Source organism: Lissotriton helveticus, chromosome 6, assembly GCF_964261635.1.
Source record: "Lissotriton helveticus chromosome 6, aLisHel1.1, whole genome shotgun sequence".
NCBI classification, from domain to species: domain Eukaryota; kingdom Metazoa; phylum Chordata; class Amphibia; order Caudata; family Salamandridae; genus Lissotriton; species Lissotriton helveticus.
This window is the reverse complement of record NC_136067.1, coordinates 1,413,101,506-1,413,119,377: the sequence shown is the minus strand read 5'-3', so window position 1 is coordinate 1,413,119,377 and position 17,872 is coordinate 1,413,101,506. Positions and strand designations below refer to the sequence as shown.

Genomic DNA, 17,872 nt, shown 5'->3' with positions numbered 1-17,872 from the left:
TACAAAGACATCTATTACAGCAATATATTACTACAATATGTCCTTCACTAAAAATGCTTTGTGCACCAGCTATGCACAAAATAGAACTTTTACAGGGCACATGATTACAAAAAGTGACTATGAACATATAAATCAGGTCGACGACGTGAAATAAAGCACCCAAAAGTACAAGGGTTCAACATTTTGCCTTGTGGGCTGTACTTCCTAATCAAGTAATTCTAACCCTGGGCCTTACTTAGGACTTTATTAGATATCAAAACTCAGCTGTGATTAAGACGGCATGCAACAGTTTAACCCCTTCCACGCTTATGACGAGGTACGCCTGTCGTACGCTGACGAGCTGAGCTTGTCATGCAACGCGGTAATTGCGAATCTTTAGCGCACAGCGGTAAAACGCTTAGCGCGGATGGGGTTAAGGTCTCATTAACGTTTATCCATAAGAAATAGCATGAGGAGGTAGTTGAAATTGGTATCAATAACAAACTAAATTAGACAAATGTGACATATACTCAACTTCCTTAGCATAAACTGTCCTGCTTTCAACAAGTTTAATCCAAACTGTTTGGCCTGGCTTTCTAGCTCATTATCACACAGTTTAAGGTCCCACTCCCATCCGCAGTTTAGCTGTTGTCCTCCGACTCTCGTGACCCAAGAAGTGGTTATAGAGTTACCAGGCCGCCTTATATCAGTTGATGTTAGTTCTCGCAGAGAGTGAAGGATAAAGATGAAAGAGTGTCTTCATTCGCTCCTCCTGGAGAAACTTGGTCCCATGGCGATTTAGGAGTTCATAATGTTAACTCGAAATGAGCCGCTAGTGGCAATCGGAGCTCAAACACCCAGACGACGCTCATGAGAAGCCATCTCACTAAAGTCCCTTACTGCTTCTTGTGTCAACAAAATGCGAATTTAGATCTATGATATGATGGCCATATACTATTCTTCAAACTTCAACTTCATGCATCCCATCAAAGGCACCAAGGGCATACACTTCCTCTTCACGACCATGCAGAACAAAGAGCTCCCCTTTGGACCCGGCAAATTATCGCCCGATCAGCTTAATTGATGTCCTCCAAAAACTGTTTGCCCGTTTCTTATTAGTACGGCTGCAGATCTGGATGGACGAGTTTCAGATACTAACCCCCCTACAGGCTGGTTTCCGTGCTAAGGTCTCCACCATCGACCAACTATTTAGACTTCAATTAATACTCTGGAAAACTGTGGTTGGGGGGGGGGGCAGCTTGTATCTGATATTTGTAGACTTACGGGCTGCATTTGATCTGGTCCAAAGAGATAAGCTCTGGGCCCTACTGAAAGATATGGGTATTCCCCTATATATTTGCTCCCTCCTACAACGATTGCACCAAGACACCTTTGCAAGGGTAGGGTATGGGAAAAAGGGGGAACTTTCAGCGCCTTTCCCTGTGGAAAGGGGGGGGTCAGACAAGGGTGTCTCCTGGCCCCTACACTCTTTACTCTCTTTTTGAATGGCCTGATTGCTGACCTCCAGGGCAAGAAAGACTTATATTCTCCATGATTGGCAGATCGTAAAATACCCGCTCTCATGTTCGCGGATGAAGACGCATCTTTTGTCAAAATCACTGATTGGCATCCAGCGAACATTGGAAGCGTTCTGCCAATTTTGTAAAAATAGAAATCTGGAGATCAACTGTTCTAAAACTAAGTATATTGTCTTTGGACCTAGCACAGCTAATTGCCCTCACCCCCATATAGATGGAACAGCCCTCGAGAGAACTTCAACATTTGAATACCATGGGGTGACCTTGAATGGTCGGATGAATTGGGGGACCCACGTGGCCAAAGCCAACCTGAAGCTGGCCCAAGCATCGGGGGGTATTCTTAGGGTGTACAACGACTGCTCCCAGAAAACCCTAGGCCCCCCGGTAGAAATCTATAAAACCCAAGCCAGAGGAGGAGCACTTTACGGGGTTGAACTCTGGGGTCATGCAAGCACTAATTCTCTTGCTTTGATCGAGAATGAGTTCTTTAGACGCCTTTTAAGACTCCCCCAGAGCACCCCCATCCTCCCCTTGCGACTTGACCTAGGCACGGTTCCTATTTCGGACATATCTGCTAATCGCCCCCTTCTCTTCTGGAGACGGCTTTGGAGCATGCCTGAGCTCTACAGCTATAGAGAGGAACTTAAGGACCTGCTATCTATTTTAGGGGTGGGGAAGATCCCTTGGATCATGCATGTCAGAAAACGTTGCTATGCACTAGGGAGGCCCAAGATCTGGCTTCTACCAGAACAGATTTGCCATATTATTTCAAAAAAATCCCTTGCATCTGCCCTTAAGGATCATTGCTTGGCTTGTCTATTACAAAACAGCACATTAGGTGATTTGAGCCTTAGATCCCTGGAGGTAAAGTCTGTTTATCACTTTGAGCAGTTCTTGGACCAAATCCAGCCTCTATTGGCCAAGAAATTATATCTGCAATTCAGATACGGAAAACTCCCACTTAGGGCTTACACTAATAAGTGGAAAGGTGCACTAACCCCTGTGCAGGGCTGTCCAGGGTGCGACGCTAGTGTAGAGTCTGATTTGCATGTTTTGTTATTCTGTCCCTTATACAAAAAGGCCGGAGTGAAATGGATAGTCCAACTATGCAAGAACTTGGGCTACAGGAACTATCTAGAGGTGTTTAGACTTTTATAATATGATACATCTTTTCTGACGACATTCTCCACTTCCAGGTTTCTTTACACCATGTGGTGTACTAGGTGTGCAAAGATTAAATCAATAGAAAAAGGTTAACGCGTTGAACTTGTTTCCCCCTTGCAGACCTGAATCCTGGGACGTTTATTGGGTTATTGTCTAAGCTCATCATATTGTAATCTCTCGACTATATACAGGTACTGTCCAGGTTTCCACCTTATTTTAGCACATTTTATCTGATGGTTTGATAATTTTATAATTAATTTGTTTGAGATATTTTTGGTACTTAATGTCGTTTTTATCCTTGTTGGCCATGGAATTTTTAGAATTTTGTCTCTCGTTGAAGTTTTTGTATTACTTTTATGGCCGTAAGGCCGATAATAAAGTTTTCCTGACTGACTGACTAGTCTTCAAACTATTATGTTTGCAGCTATTTTCACCAATACGGAGAAGATGTTCATCTTGATCAAACACCCAAAGAGGTTTTTAACGCCAGAGAATGCAACAATTCATTAACGTTGATAATAGCAGGGGTCAAACTGGGTGTATAACTCCTAGGGAGAACACATCAGTGCGTTATAAAAGTTAACCAGAAGCACAAAAGTTTGGAGGGGGGGGGGAAGTACGTTGCCTGCAAAGAACCGGATGATGGTGTGAAACGGTCCTAGAAAAATAAGTCATTACTAATGAACAAAGCCATGCTTCAAAACCACATGAGCGGGATTCTTTCTTCAGCAAGAAGATGCTCAATATTGGTATTGACCTTCCCTCTGAATTCTTTTGACTTTATCGGTTGCAAGCACGTGTGGGAATGGCGACTACTCTAAACAGTCTCGCAAAATAGGTGCATTGTAGTCTTGGCTTCTGCACCCCATCGATCGTATCATGCCAAACGTTTTCGCCCCCCGCCCCCAAAAAAGCCATTATTGGTTGAAGGTGTTATACATGACATGGGGCCACTAGTCAACTGTGAAGTCTGTGACAGCTTAAGAGACGCGAACAATGAGGCAGAAGATTTCCTGGAATACCCCCCTTACGCCCACCAGCAGGTGGAGGGCACAGGTTATTGGCGAAAAGAGGTCCTTAAAATTACAGCAAGGGCAACAAGGTGCTGGCCAATAGGGGTGTTTTTGCTGTCTGACTGGGGGTTCCTCTTTTGCCTGCACACGGAACATTAGAATGTGTACACGCCAACGCCTCACCTTCTTCAGGGCGCTAACCAGCAGCCCCCGCCACTTGGGTCCGTTCTCCTCGCTGAAGAACTCGTACTGCAGCTGCTGGGCCTGCATGGCGCCGCCGCTCCCGGGGCTCAGGGGCGGGGGGGCACCATGGGGGGCGGGCCCCGGTAAGAGAGCCCGGAGCGCTAGGTCCGCCCGGCCTCCCTCTGCCCCCGGGGTCACTGGTGCCGCGGGGCGGCGCTGCTGGACAAGCCACTGCGGAGGGCTGCAGGGGGCGGGGGTAGTGAGTATAGTGGGTGACACTTTGGGTTCGGGCTCTCCAGTAGTCACAGAAGTCAGCGGCTGTTGCGCACGCGCAGCAAGGAGTCCACAACCTACCCCGCCCACCCTTTCCATATCCGCCGGGCAAAGTTCAAAACAGGAAGTGACGGATTGGTACGCCAGATGTTTAGGGCCACACGTTACTGGTTTCCCCGAGTATATTAAACATGAAATTAAGACCGTGTGGGCGACGTACCTACTATTAAACAAGGTGGCGAGGAGTGTAGACGCTAACATAGGTAGCAGATATGTTTATGTGACTTTGAACTAGGAAAACCTTCAGCTGAAAAGCTGTAACTGCACGTTGCGTTATGGTTATATAGCTGTTTGTAGGTTGAATGTATTGTCCTTTAAACAATATCGTTCCCAAAGCGAATTATGTATCTTGAATTAAAATGTGATGTCGCTCCCTAACATAAGGCATTATTTTTTTATTGGAAGATCTGTTATTTAGCACCTATTTCCCCTATGTAGGGTGCTAGGTATACAATCATTGGGGAAAAGTATTTCTTTACAAAAGTATTATGATTAAAATACATACTTATGAAGTAGGCGCCTGTTTGCGGGGGGTGGGGGATCCTCTCTGCTAGCAGTTATTACATGGTCATAGGCTTGTGGTTTAAGTGCAGTACAAAATGTGACCTTAGGCTTTTGTGCACCCTATTTCTTTACTATAAATTGATACTCGTACTCTTTGTTTTTATATATATATATATATATATATTCTTGTTGTACAATTTCTACTTTCTTTGATTACTGTTTTGTAAAGTAGTGTGCGTTGCATGTTTATTGGATCGATGCTACCCAAAAAGCACATTAAAATCATAATGCATCCTTCGTTAGTGTATTCTGATCTAAGTTTCATTTGTTCTCGCGCATGTGTTCCTTTGTGCACGCGCATGTGTTCCTGCATGCACAACGCCCGTGTACGGGACTTGACCACTGTTGGCCCAGCAAACCATAGGTTGCTTAACTATTTACATCCATTCCTAATGCCGGTCTGATTTTATCTTTCTGTTATTTGTTTTTATCTTGCTAGCTCATATTTGTTGCAGGAAGCCAGCAACCAAGCACAAGTTTACTAATAATATATCGTTTTAAACGCAATGTGTTATTGTTTTATTGAGTAAATATAATCCTTTGCCTGACTGACCCAATTTTCTGGGGTTTTACTGCTTCAGTGATTGTGGACGACTCCATTGGAAGATGGCTGTCGTTTAATTTTGTAGGCCGTATATGGCAAGTAAGCCAGCCGTTATGTGTTACATTTTCGGCCATATTGATATGATGCTGATTGCCCATGTTCTTCTAGCCTTCAATATTTTTAAACTAAGATTTAGAATTGTTGATGCTGAGAACTAATTGTGCTTTTGCAATTATTTACCATTGAAGCAAAACTTGGAAGAGTTGAATTAATTGTGGGGTCAATTTGCACATGTGAAAATAAAATGTGTTTGTCCGTTTTAGGTACTCTTTTGTATTATAAATAGCTACATCATGTATAGACATCTTCCTCATATATTAGACCATGGTTGGGTGTGTTCCTCGGGCCAGACAAACGACGGCTGGAACACCGGTAGTAACATGACCTCGGCAATGACATAGTGGACAGAGTATTTCACCCAATAGGGTCAAGCCTCACTCCGCATGCGCGCGCAGTTCATTCAGCATGGGGTATGAATCACGGAAAAAGGAAAGCAGGATAGACATAAGTGGGATTTGAGGTGTGCCCTGATCACCCAACCATGAATAAGTATTTGTTGCCCGTGTCCCTGGTAGGCACTGCTATCGGCGGCACAATCATACTCAAGTGAGTGATAACTTTTATACATATAGTTTTACAACTGATGCAAACCTCTAACTAGCATATAAACCTGTAAACCTTTCAAGATATTGACTTTTTTCTAATGCACAATTTTGGATGATACGTTATTTTGAATATTATTTATTTGTAGGATTATTTTTTGTAGCAAATGCTGCAAGAACAATGTTGCACGTAAAACTATTTTGATATGTCAATTATATATATATATATATATTTGTTGCACTTTTATATAGCTAAAGGCTGTGGATGAAAAAAGTGTGGGGCTCTCATAGGGGCGTGGCCGATGCAATTAACGGCGTGGCTTAAAAAAACGTCTGCTAAAAATTTGTATTTAGCATAGTGTGCTGCCCCACTGGTATTTTGCTGCGTCTGTTCCCCCTCCCCCCCTCCCCAAGTCGTGTGTCTCAGCCCCGGCTGCTGCAGCTCGAGCTTCTGTGGGCTCGGCTGGGCAGTCTCTAGACTAGAGTGTTATCTCCGTCAGGGCCGAGTTTTTCACAGGTCTTTAAAGACCATTTGTATATTTACATAACTTTGTAAACTGGATACAGAGGCTTAGTGTTTTTTGTTCTTCTGGTTATCAGTCATGGGTCATTCAGGCAGCCCTAGAATACATTTAAAAGTTCTTTCTCTTTATATTTGCTATTAGAAGTATGCACAGATAAGTGCTGAAAATAAATTTTTAGGTGACTGTTTATTTTTGTACCATGCTACATCAAAATAATGAGCTGGCAACTCTAATCATAAGACTGGAAGTTTGTTGTAGGATCAGCACATTATTTATTTGTTCTTCCCTCGGTCCCTGATTAATGCCAAAATAGCAATAGTTTAACTTATATCTGAAACCCTACACCGCGGTCAATAACCTGCTGAGTTACTGTACCCTACATTCAGACAACTCACTGCTCATTCTCACCCTTCACTTCCAAACTCTCCCTGCACTCACAGCGATCACAGTGCACTTACACTGATCACCATGCACTCACATCATTCACCCGCTCACCCTGCACTCACAGTGATCACTCTGAACTCACAATGCACTCGTGCTGTTCACCCTGTACTTTACCCTGCAGTCACATGAGAACACCTCTCACCCTGAACTCATGTGACACTTCACTCACCTGTCCCCCTCACTGCTCAATCTACAGTCTCACTCAAACAAGCCCATCACTAACCATGCATTAATTCGTCCCACTCTCACTTACATCCGCACCCAAATTCATATGGTCACCTCACTCACCCTGCAGTCTCCCCTCTTACTTTACTCTCGCGCTCTCATTGCTCACCGTGCACTCACATGGGCGCTCCTGCCACCCACACAGCGCAGGGGTTAATTTGCCTTCTACAAAGAACGTGTATCATGCAGAACTGAGTGTGAGTAAACTTTGAGTAGCGCTATAAAAAAAGACATATTTGTCAGAAACGTGTAATAGAGAGATGAGGTGCGTTGTTGGTGAGTGGTAGTGAGGGAATGCATGGAGAAGGAGGAAATCGGGGAGGGCATGCCAAAAAAGACTGTTCACCGTGTGCAACCAGTGCTAGGGCCAGCCCTGGCTGGGAGTGTCCGCACCCCCCTCCCATGAAGTTCGGGTCTAGTTGCGCTCCTTATCCAGATATATAACTAAACAAGTAACATTACAAGTACAACAAGCAAGGGCTACTGGCTTTGTCAATAGTTGTAAATTGCATAAGAAAAATAAGCAACAACTATGGCTTTGATGTATATAATATTGAAAATGATTCAGCTCTAGTGGGTGAGGTTGTGGCGTAAGGCTAGAGCTGCCAACTTTCAAGATGTGAAAACAGGTTCGAGCCTCACTTTGGTTCAACATCCTGTGATTCAAAACATGAATATGTTCTTGTGTAATGTAACTGGTACTTGTTTTTGCGCTATATCAAACTGAAAAATTTGTCTCTTTGAAGTTACATCAAAAGCAGTGACAGATGCAGCATTACATTTTTTCTCTCCACCATTGAAGGTAAAAATGGAAAGCCTGATAGGGACCCGTCTTGGCATCTGCTTTTAAGAACTGCCTGTGCTCAGCACCAGCACGGCACGGCCACGTGAAGCCCTGATGTAGCTCATGCTCAACCACACGGTATTCAAGCACTTTACATAAGCACCAGTTACATCACACAATGACTTCAATTTTGTAGGCGAGATTAAGTGATTTGCCCAGAACCAAAGGCTGTTGAGCCGAACCCGAGACACAAACCTGGTTCCCCAATTCCAAAGTGAGCTGCTTTGGTCGTTACCACACCCTCTCTCATTAATGTGATTTAGATTCCCACATTTTCACAAAAACAACATTTTATTAAAATTTCATTCATTTTTTTGATTTCATTTGTTCTTTATTGTTTGATTAATTAAAATCTTACAATGTAATAACAAGCGTTCCAGCTATAAAAGTCCTGGTTTAAAACAGAAAAAACGAATAAGTAGTAAAAACATGTAAATGATGCCATACTTTTTAAGTAGATTACATTTGATAATATCAGTTTCATAATGCTATTTATATAGATCATACAGTAATTGTCAATTTAATTTTGCTGGTCTAGTTTTGTTCCAGTTCTTATTAAAAACTTTACAAAAGGTGAGTTCAGTGTTATATAATCAGAATGTAAACACTTTATCAAGGCCTGCCTGCAAGTTTGAACTCCTTGTGTGTTAAAGTGTCCCGTAAGAATAATTTTTCTTTCAGTTTTCAGTTCTGGGCATACACACAGCAAGTGGATAATCTTTTCCTCTTCCATTTTGCATAGAAGACAGAGCGACAATTCATCTGTTCTTAGCCACAGCATGAGATGACATAGGCCGGGAAATGCACCAAAACAAGCTTTTATAAAGATTTGTTTGTGCTTCAGAGACCATGGGGTTTCCAGGTATGGTTGTACTTTCACCTTTGTGAAACCATTCATAAGTGGCCAGCAATGTTCCCTCTAAGTTTTTTTCCTCTGTGTGCGGCAGTGTAATGTCTATGGGCCAGATGTAGGTGTCCAAATACCGGTCGGAAACGGCCGAAAATACAGATTTTCGGCCGTTACCTACGGGTATTTGGACATTGGTATGTAGGGCTTTGAAAAACATACAGATTCGGTAATTTTACCGAATCGGTAATTTTACCAACTCGGTAAAATTACCGATTCTGTAAAATTACAGAATCGGTAAATTTTACAGATTCGGTAAATTTACCGATCAGTAAAATTACAGATTCTGTATTTTGCTATGTAGGTAGCACTTTTTACATTGCAACATGGCCTTTAGGATTCGTTATTTACCATGCAATACAATTGCATGGTAAATTGCGAATTCTTGTGTACATGCACATCTGTGCATGTACACCTGTGCCATGTGACACACAGACATGCCCTAAGGGCATGTATGTGTGCCACATGGCGCACAAACCAGTTACAGGGGTGCAACAGGGTGTCAAAGTGACACCCTGTCCCCCTTTGCAATTCGGTATTTTTACCGATTCGGTAAATACCGAATCGGTATTTGCTATTAAATCCTATGGGCTTCAAGGCCCATAGGATTCAATAGCAAATGCCGATTCGGTATTTACCGAATCGGTAAATACCGAATCTTAGCGAATCGGTAAAAATTACCGATTTTTTATCTACATCTGAGTTACCGATTCATAAATACCGAATCGGTAAAATTCGGTATTTATGAATCGGTAATTTAGATTTTCCTACATCTAGCCCTATGTGCGCTGCAATCAAGGCTATGTGCGCCAGTAACCAGCCGCACGTGTTGGTGCAGCGCCAAATATCACTCCAAACTTTTGCTTAAAAAAGTGAAAAGACAGTGCATTTCCTCACATACAGATCCACATGAACAGTGTTAAGGCAGGTTTGAAACCATCCCACATAGCAATTTGAAACCTTAGCAGCTATGTTGCTACATTTCTTTTCTTAATATCCACCAGGTGCCTTGCTTCCAAAGATTGCAAGGAATTTACTGGTCGCGGATCCACCAGTGAAGAGCAGCCAAAGAGAAGTGGTAGGGGGCTGTGGAAGAGAAGAAGAGAAGTGTTGCAGTGTACAGAAAAAGGGAGTGTATAGTGATAATGTGATAGTTAAGATTGACTATCAAGGTGCCAAACAAGAAACTTTATTAGAAGGGCCACCAGAATGTCAAGATTAAAAGCAGAATGTGGACAGCATTATAAACAAATATTACTGTCTGATGGTCAGTATATTGGTCCAATATACTGACCATCAGACAGTAATATTTGTTTATAATGCTGTCCACTCCCTTTTTCAGTAAATTCCTTGCAATCTTTGGAAGCAAGGCACCTGGTGGATATCAGTCTTTACATAAAATCCCAAATGATGAAGCTCTGCCAATGGGTGGGCTGATGGGTTTTCTTCACCTAGGAGTTCTTACACATGCACACTACTCTTTCTTATAACACCCTGTAGACCACTAGTACCCCCTGTGTGTTGTTTCATGCTTCCTAAAAGCACCACACATGCAGTGGTCGAAGTGGGCGGGATCGGCAAGGCACGGCGTGCCCTACTTCTTTAATCTGATAGATTCCGTTCCCCTGCTTTTTTATTTTTTACATGCGTCTCAGGATGGCAGAAATAGCCAAGGCCCACAGATAAGGCTCAGCGTTCGTGGCAGTTCGGGGCGGGCCGGGTAGAGAAGGAAAAGGACTCTGTCTCTTCCTTCTTGCCCAGAGAAGACAAGGACAGTGTCCACTTCTGCTCTGCCGCTGGTAAAAGCACTCACTGATATCTTAATAATTCATGTAAAGGAGTCAAGGTAACCATGTTGTTCCTGATTACATTTCACATGCTTTACTTAACTTGCATTCCCTATGAGTGTTTGCTTTTTCCATGATTTTGTTACTTTTTTTTTTAGGCAGCATATTACTCTCGTCTAATGCGTAATTTGAATTTTTGTCGCATCCAAGTTTATAGCGGGCCACAATTGGGTTGTAGCTGAAGGCAGTGCAAGTTTCTATCAATGGGGCAGTATGGTGTTCAGTGGAGGAGAGGATGTGGTACTATGGTCAGAGCTGCCGAATCTGGAACTGGGGAACCAGGTTCAGCCTTCATAACCAGCCCGCCAGACCACTCTCCTGAGGGAGCACATTCCCTTGCTAGACCTTAGAAGCCCTGGTGTCTTTGCACCATCATGTGTAAATGTAAATGTATTGCGACTTATATAGCGCACGTATCACCCGAAGGCATCAAGGCGCTTGCCTTGGGAACCCGTCCTGGCTTTTTCCCTGTGAGATAACCCCTACTGGGTATCCCCAGGGTGAAAGCCAGGCATCCCGCAGCGGGTGGGCCGCCGTAGTGGAGATTAAGCAACTATTGCCCAGAGTTGCATCGTGGGACCCCATGATTAGAATAGGCACTGAGGCGAGAATTATCGAGTCCGTGGACATTTTGGGCTCAGGACCCTGCCGCGTCGGGAATTGAACCCTGGTCCCGGGCCAGACCTCTGCTTCAGGGTCTGCCGCTCTAATCAGTGAGCCACACTCCTCCTGTGACCTTAGTGACTGTCGCGCCCTAACGGTGGCAACTGTGGGTTAATCTTAAAGGCTTGTCAACCACAATCCATACCGAAGTTCACCTCCAGTCTTGCAGGCAGGCCTATGAAGCAGCACGCTAGCGCGACAGTCACTGAGGTCACAGGACCTTTGAGCAAGGTGGCTCTAGGGCTGTGCGATCGCACCGGGTGCTGACTTTGGGTGGGGTGACATGCTTGGAAGTATATTATGTTTCTAAAAGCACTTGCTGCCTCCTTCCTGGCCTCCAGCAATTTTAGGCAACAATAAAAATGTCATGATAACTCCTGGTGATAAATGTTCTTCCTGAGAGAGATGATGTGTTAAGTGGAAGGTTTGACTCATGGAAAAGTAGCGCAGGGGGCTAATTTGCCTGCTACAAATAACATGTACCATCCAGATCACGAAGTGCACATAATGTAAATGGGTCAGTGGGTTACTGATTTTGTCAGTGAGATCCTTTTGGTACTTACAGTTTATAAGTCAAAGTCCAAACATAGAACAGTGAGCTATTAACAGTCATCTAAGAGCTGCATGTTTCTTCCCCAGTCTGATTATCCTAATGTTGCAAAAAGGGTTCATGTGAATAGAAATCAATTCTGGTTATTAAAAAGAACCCCCAATCATGGTATTACGTTCTAAATTCAGTGTGTTTCTCCAGACCAATCACTATTAAACTAAACTGCCTTCTCGTATGGATGTCATGTGACTCCTAAACCTTGTAGTCCTTTGTCTAAAGTAACATTTCCTATACAGAGATATACACACATATGACTAATTGTCTCTGTGTAATGAGTGTGATGTAAAGTGCTCTGACACCCTACATTGGTATCAGTGGTGCTGTAAATCAAGTTAAATTAAGAAGAATGAGAGTATGGTTATGGAGACTTGGGGGGCACTGTTTAAAGGTGGTAGTGAGGGAATCCGTGGTGGAGGGAGTCAATGAGGGGCGCCAACAAACATTGTTGCACAGGGATCCACCAGCTCTAAAGCCGACCCTGCCCTTGAGGCCAGGCCGCCTCACCCATTGGTCCCTCCGTAGGTCATATTTCAGCAGTAGTAGCTGTAACTCACCAGGGTTCGGCAATGCAGGATTTGCAAGCACACCAGATTAAGTTCACAAACTTCACAGTCTCTGCTTCATGCACACGCACTTTTAACATGTACTGCCTACTTTGGGGCCACTGGAATTATGCAGCAATGGAGAAAAAAATTAAACCACAGTGTTGACTAAATTATGCAGGAAAAAGAAGACTGCAGCGTAATGCAGTATATTTTCTGATACTTTATTATTTTCACAGATGGTAACAGTCTCTGGGAAAATGTTGCTTTATTAGTACCAGTGTAACATACACATCCAGCAGTGTCAAAGGTGATCAGACAACCTTTGCAAAGGGCCGTCCACTTCACAGAAACGCTAGTCACATTTATTTATTAACATTTGATCCGTTTCAGCTACAATTGTTTTTTGTTAAAATCGTCAAATTATGCAGCAGATGATGCATTATGCGGTAAATATTGCAGAACCAGAATTATATAGAAAACATTTGCAAACTAGGATATTTTGCCATTCATGCTTGAACTGCTCTTGTTGAAAAAGGGAGGAGAAGTGCTGATGTCAGAAGCTGCATGGCTCGGAGACAAATGGTTTGTGCTTCCACTTTTAAGTTTATGTTACCTGGACACAGACGTTTTAAGGCATGGGCAAAGTGGGCTCTGGCCCACTGATAGAGCAAGCTCTGTTCAGCAGCTTTCTAAACAAATGGAGAGAAGACTGCGTACTTATTGGAAGTGCCCATTCCTTAGCAGAGGCCACTGAAAATGCTCTATCTTTATAAGTGGGGGTTGGAGTCATAAGGATTTCCAAATACAAAATGCCCATTAGAATGCAGGTGTTCAGAGGTAAGATGCCACTAAACTTGTTAGAATCAAAAGAAAGATGTGTTGGCATAAACACTTTTGGAACACTGAAGTTATTTATGGATTTGAAATTAATTCTGTCATAATAGAGCGCAGCTGTGGGGTGATTGTGCGCCTCTGTTAACGTCTTCATGTTAATGGCAGCATCCTTCATGGGCTGCACTTAACATGAAAACTTAAAAAAAGGCACACTATCATCCCGCAGCCCAGCTCTATTTAGAGAAGAAATGCAGCAAGCTTACAAACACAGCGTGTGCTTTTAAGTGATTCTAAAAGCACACACTGTGTTTGGTGCTGCATTTCTTTTGTTTTCTAGAGTGTGGATGCGGGCAGATTTGTGCTTTTGTTTAAAGCATTAGTGTTAATCGCAGCTCGTGACGGGCTCTGCAATTAACACGAATATTTAAACAAAAGCGTGCAATGAACCCCACAGCCGCACTCTAGAAAACAAAAGACATTTAGCAAGAGGGAGCCCTTGCTAAATGCTGCGGCGGCGCGAATTCTCTCGGGGATGTGTGCGCGCCACAGACACAGCAGTGCGCGCTCCAGGGCACGGAGGTGCGCATGCGCGCGGGTTCGAGGGAACACTGGGGGCCAGGGATCTTTTCTTTTTACAAAAATGTCCTTATCCATAAACAGCGATAGATGTTTTGTTATTTTGTTAATAGATTTTTTGAATGATTCTGTAGTTATTGAATTGTTCCAAATAGGAGTCGCTGAGTATTTATCAAGTGCAGAATGTAAATATTTCCAGGCATGTGATTTCCTTATTTAATTCCAGCCATAATAGTTGGGACATTTGATTTAAGTTATCATTTTGTATCCTGTTCCATACTTTTAAAAATTGGCATTTTCATGCGAGTAATTGGTTAGTTAATCCAAATTCCAATCCCAATGCACCGGCGATGCATTGTGAGAAAGATAAAAGAGGGTTTTTAAAGTTTTTGTCACCGCATTATTGATGGTCTCAGAGTCTTTTCCACACAGCGTTTCACTACCATATGTTAAAGTGGGCAGTAGTTTTGCCGAATTTACTTTTAAAAACAGTCGGTAACTCAGCTCTCGTAGCTTGTTCTGCAAGATTCTAAATGATGCTGTCAAAGTATTTGCTTTCCTTTGGATATCAGTCTTATGTAGGAGAAAAGATCGTTTATCGTCAAATAATGCTCCCAAGTATTTGTATGATTCTAAAAGCTTATTATAAAGGAATCATTTGTGTTTATATTTTGACCTTGAATTTTTGTTAACCTCCATGATTTTTGTCTTTGTTTCATTTATAACCATTCCATTTTCTTTTGAATTTACTGATATCCTATTTATCAAACGTTGCAGACCCACTTATGTTTGATTAAGTAAAATTACATTGTTTGCATATAGTAAATATGATATCTGAGTATCCGCTAATTTGGGAGGATATGCATTCACTTCATTCAGTGCGGTCATTAAATCTGCTAAAAAGAGGTTAAAAGGAGTGGGGCCAATACACACCTTTGCTTTAAGCCAGTTGAAGTTGGAATTTCCTTTGTTAAGGTCTAGCCATCTCCCATCCGAACTCTAACCCAAGTATCAGAATAGAGGAGTTGGATTAATGTAGGAGGGAAACTAGGATACCTTGTTCCTTCAGTTTTTGCCACAGAAGTCTGTACACAATCGAAGGCCAATCTAAAGTCCACAAAGCACAGATACCTGGGTTGTTTAATTAAAAATACATTTATCCACTAGCATTAACAGAACTAGTTTATTTCTTATGGTGCCCATTCCCTTAATAACTCCTGTTTCATTGGGCGTAATTAACTGTTTCTCTTTTGCCCATACCGATATACTTGATAATAAAACTCGTGCGAATAGCTTGGCATCTGTATCTTGAAGAGTAATTAATCTGTAATTTCCAGGCTGCGCCCAGTTTCCTTTTTTATAGATTGGCGATATTAATGATCCTCTCCATGATTCTGGTATTGTTAATGTCCTGACAATTTCTTTGAGCACAGATGTGAGACATTCTGACCATAAATCAGGGTCTTCTTTATAAAGTGCAATTGGTATACCATTAGTACCTGGTGCGCCATCTTTTTGTTTCCGTATTAGTTTACATAAATGATTTTTTGATATATCAATTTCATGAGCCAGATCATTTCTTGTCGCCTCAATCATATTCCCTTTACAGTCCAGATGTGTTGTTGTTTCACTGTCAGAGTTTAGATGTGTTGTCAAACAAACATTTGCAATGCAATAGGTCTCGCAACTGCGAGTTTTGGAGCTATTGGTATTGTAAATGGCAATGCCTTTTATTTACGTGTTAGTTTTTACAACATCAATAAAAGGCATTGTCATTTACAATGCTTATAGGTTAAACTCTTGCAAATGCGAGACTTATTGCATTGCAAATGCTTGTTGTTATGGCTAGGGATGTGGGGATAGACCAAAGGAGTGTGGAGGTAGGGGGTGGGGAATAGTACCTGAATTACAACGGGAGCAGCAGAAGGACTCTATTTAGAATTAATCACTCTGTGCTTGGTCTGTGCACCACACAGATGAATGGAAGTGACACCTGACCAATTAGGAAGTAGCACAAAAAGAGTAGCAATCAAGCCAACCGAATGGTAAGCAATGGGTAGACTCTAAGACCTTTACTGTAAATAATACCCATCGCAGCAATAGCGTATGCGCATGACCTAAAAGTGAGCATCCGGTGATAAGTTTTAATCGGGCACCCTGCTCCAAAAATTTAAAAAAAGATGGATAACTGTACAGTAATACAGAACAAAGGCAAACCAATAATAGCCTAATTTCAGGAAACAGTTGTAACATAGGCCTTCTATCAAAAATGGAAAGACACTTGCAGTAGAAAGGGGATGGCAGCCACTAGCTGGTGGTTGTCCGGGAAAGAAATTTGTTCCAGTCTCTTCGGGGAATAGGTTGTGGGGGCTTGTGGGTCGTGGTCTTTTTGTAGTTGAAGTGAACGCAGCTGTGGTCCGTGCTGTGGTGTGATTGAAGGAAATGTGCTTGCTGGAGGTGAAGATTGGGTCGAGCGTGTGTCCGGCATAGTGGGTGGGGGTTTTGACCAGTTGTTCGAGTTCGAGGTTGGCCAGGTTGTCCAGAAGGGTGGTGGTGTTGCTGTCGTTTTTCTTTTCCAGGTGGAAGTTGAGGTCTCCCAGTAGAATGTAGTCCTCGGAGGGGAGGGTGTGTGGGCTGATGAAGTCAGTGATGTCTTCGCTGAATTGTGTGCGGTGTCCTGGTGGTCTGTAGATGAGGGTGCCTCTGAGTGTGGTCTTGGGGTCGGTGTGTATCTGGAAGTGAAGGTGTTCGGCGGCAGCGAGGTTATCGTCGGAACTGGTCGTGATGCGGATGGTGTTCTTATGGACGATGGCGATGCCACCTCCTGTTTGGTTGGTGCGGTCCTTTCGGATGATCTTGTAACCGTCCCGGATGGCTATGGCGATGTCGGGAGCTGATGATGCATTCATCCAGGTTTCTGTAAGGAAGGCGACGTCCGGCGATGTAGTGTCGAGTAGGTTCCAGAGTTCAATGGCGTGTCTGTGGACCGAGCGGGTGTTGAGCAGGATGCATTTCAGGTGGTTGGTGTCAGAGCTCAGTTTGTAGTTTGTGGATTTGGTGCGGGTCCTGATGCAGTCGAACTTGCAGGAGTGGCAGGTGAAGGGTCCATGGGTGTGTCCTGGGGTGGCTTGGTAGCAGTTTGGAGGTCGGCCGGGGTTAAGTGCAGAGAGGGATGCGCGGCGTATGTTATGCGGGTGGAGTGGATATTGCGGGGACCAGGGGGTCTGGCGCTGGGCGCGGTCCAGGCGCGGACGGGCGTAGACGGGCTTACCTTTGGCGCGCCTTCGGCGCGCATAGGGCGCGTCCGCTGCGCGTGAACGCTGCGCGCAAAAGCATCTGTCATATGGGGATAGTGGAGGGGGGAGGGGCGAGGGAGGGGCAGCTGGGAGGCGGGAGTGGGGTGGAGGGACGGGCTACGAGGTGAACCCTCCTGAGGCACAGCCGGGAGTAGCAAGGAAAACTGAGCATAACTTTGTTTAAAAACTGTAAAATTTTACTTTGTTTTTTAAATCACTCACCTTCCCTGTCACACAACTACAGTGTGCAGGCACCCCTTCCTGCTGAAAAACGAGCACAGGTAAGGGCAAAATCGCAGTTTTCCCGCCAACTTCATTCCCCTCTCCCTGACTGGGACACGCCCACTTCGAGGCCACGCCCCCCCCTTCAAAGTTATAAAAGACGCGCTGACTACTAGTGCTTTAGATAACTTTTGAACCCTCCTGAGGCACAGCCGGGAGTAGCAAGGAAAACTGAGCATAACTTTGTTTTAAAAACTGTAAAATTTCACTTTGTTTTTTAAATCACTCACCTTCCCTGTCACACAACTACAGTGTGCAGGCACCCCTTCCTGCTGAAAAACGAGCACTGGTAACG

General features: G+C 43.6%; 2 protein-coding genes across 3 annotated transcripts in view; one reads left to right on the top strand and one right to left on the bottom strand.

Moving 5' to 3' along the window:
* The window catches only part of SOS1 (SOS Ras/Rac guanine nucleotide exchange factor 1), a 780,124-nt gene extending 775,907 nt beyond the window's left edge, over positions 1-4,217 (bottom strand). The window contains exon 1 of the mRNA XM_078649204.1: positions 3,878-4,217. Coding sequence (XP_078505330.1) covers positions 3,878-3,964 — 87 coding nt within the window. The 5' untranslated portion in view covers positions 3,965-4,217. The remainder of the gene's footprint in view (positions 1-3,877) is intronic.
* Positions 4,218-4,277: 60 nt separating this feature from the next.
* RDH13 (retinol dehydrogenase 13) overlaps positions 4,278-17,872 on the top strand; it is a 124,774-nt gene continuing 111,179 nt past the window's right edge. The window contains exon 1 of one of the 2 annotated variants that reach the window (XM_078649206.1): positions 4,278-4,413. Coding sequence is in view for 1 of the 2 variants with exons in the window: in XM_078649205.1 (XP_078505331.1) it covers positions 5,920-5,984 (65 nt within the window). In the remaining variant the exon portion in view is untranslated. Of the gene's footprint in view, positions 4,414-5,819; positions 5,985-17,872 lie in introns of those variants that run through there. The other variant, XM_078649205.1, reaches the window with a different exon arrangement.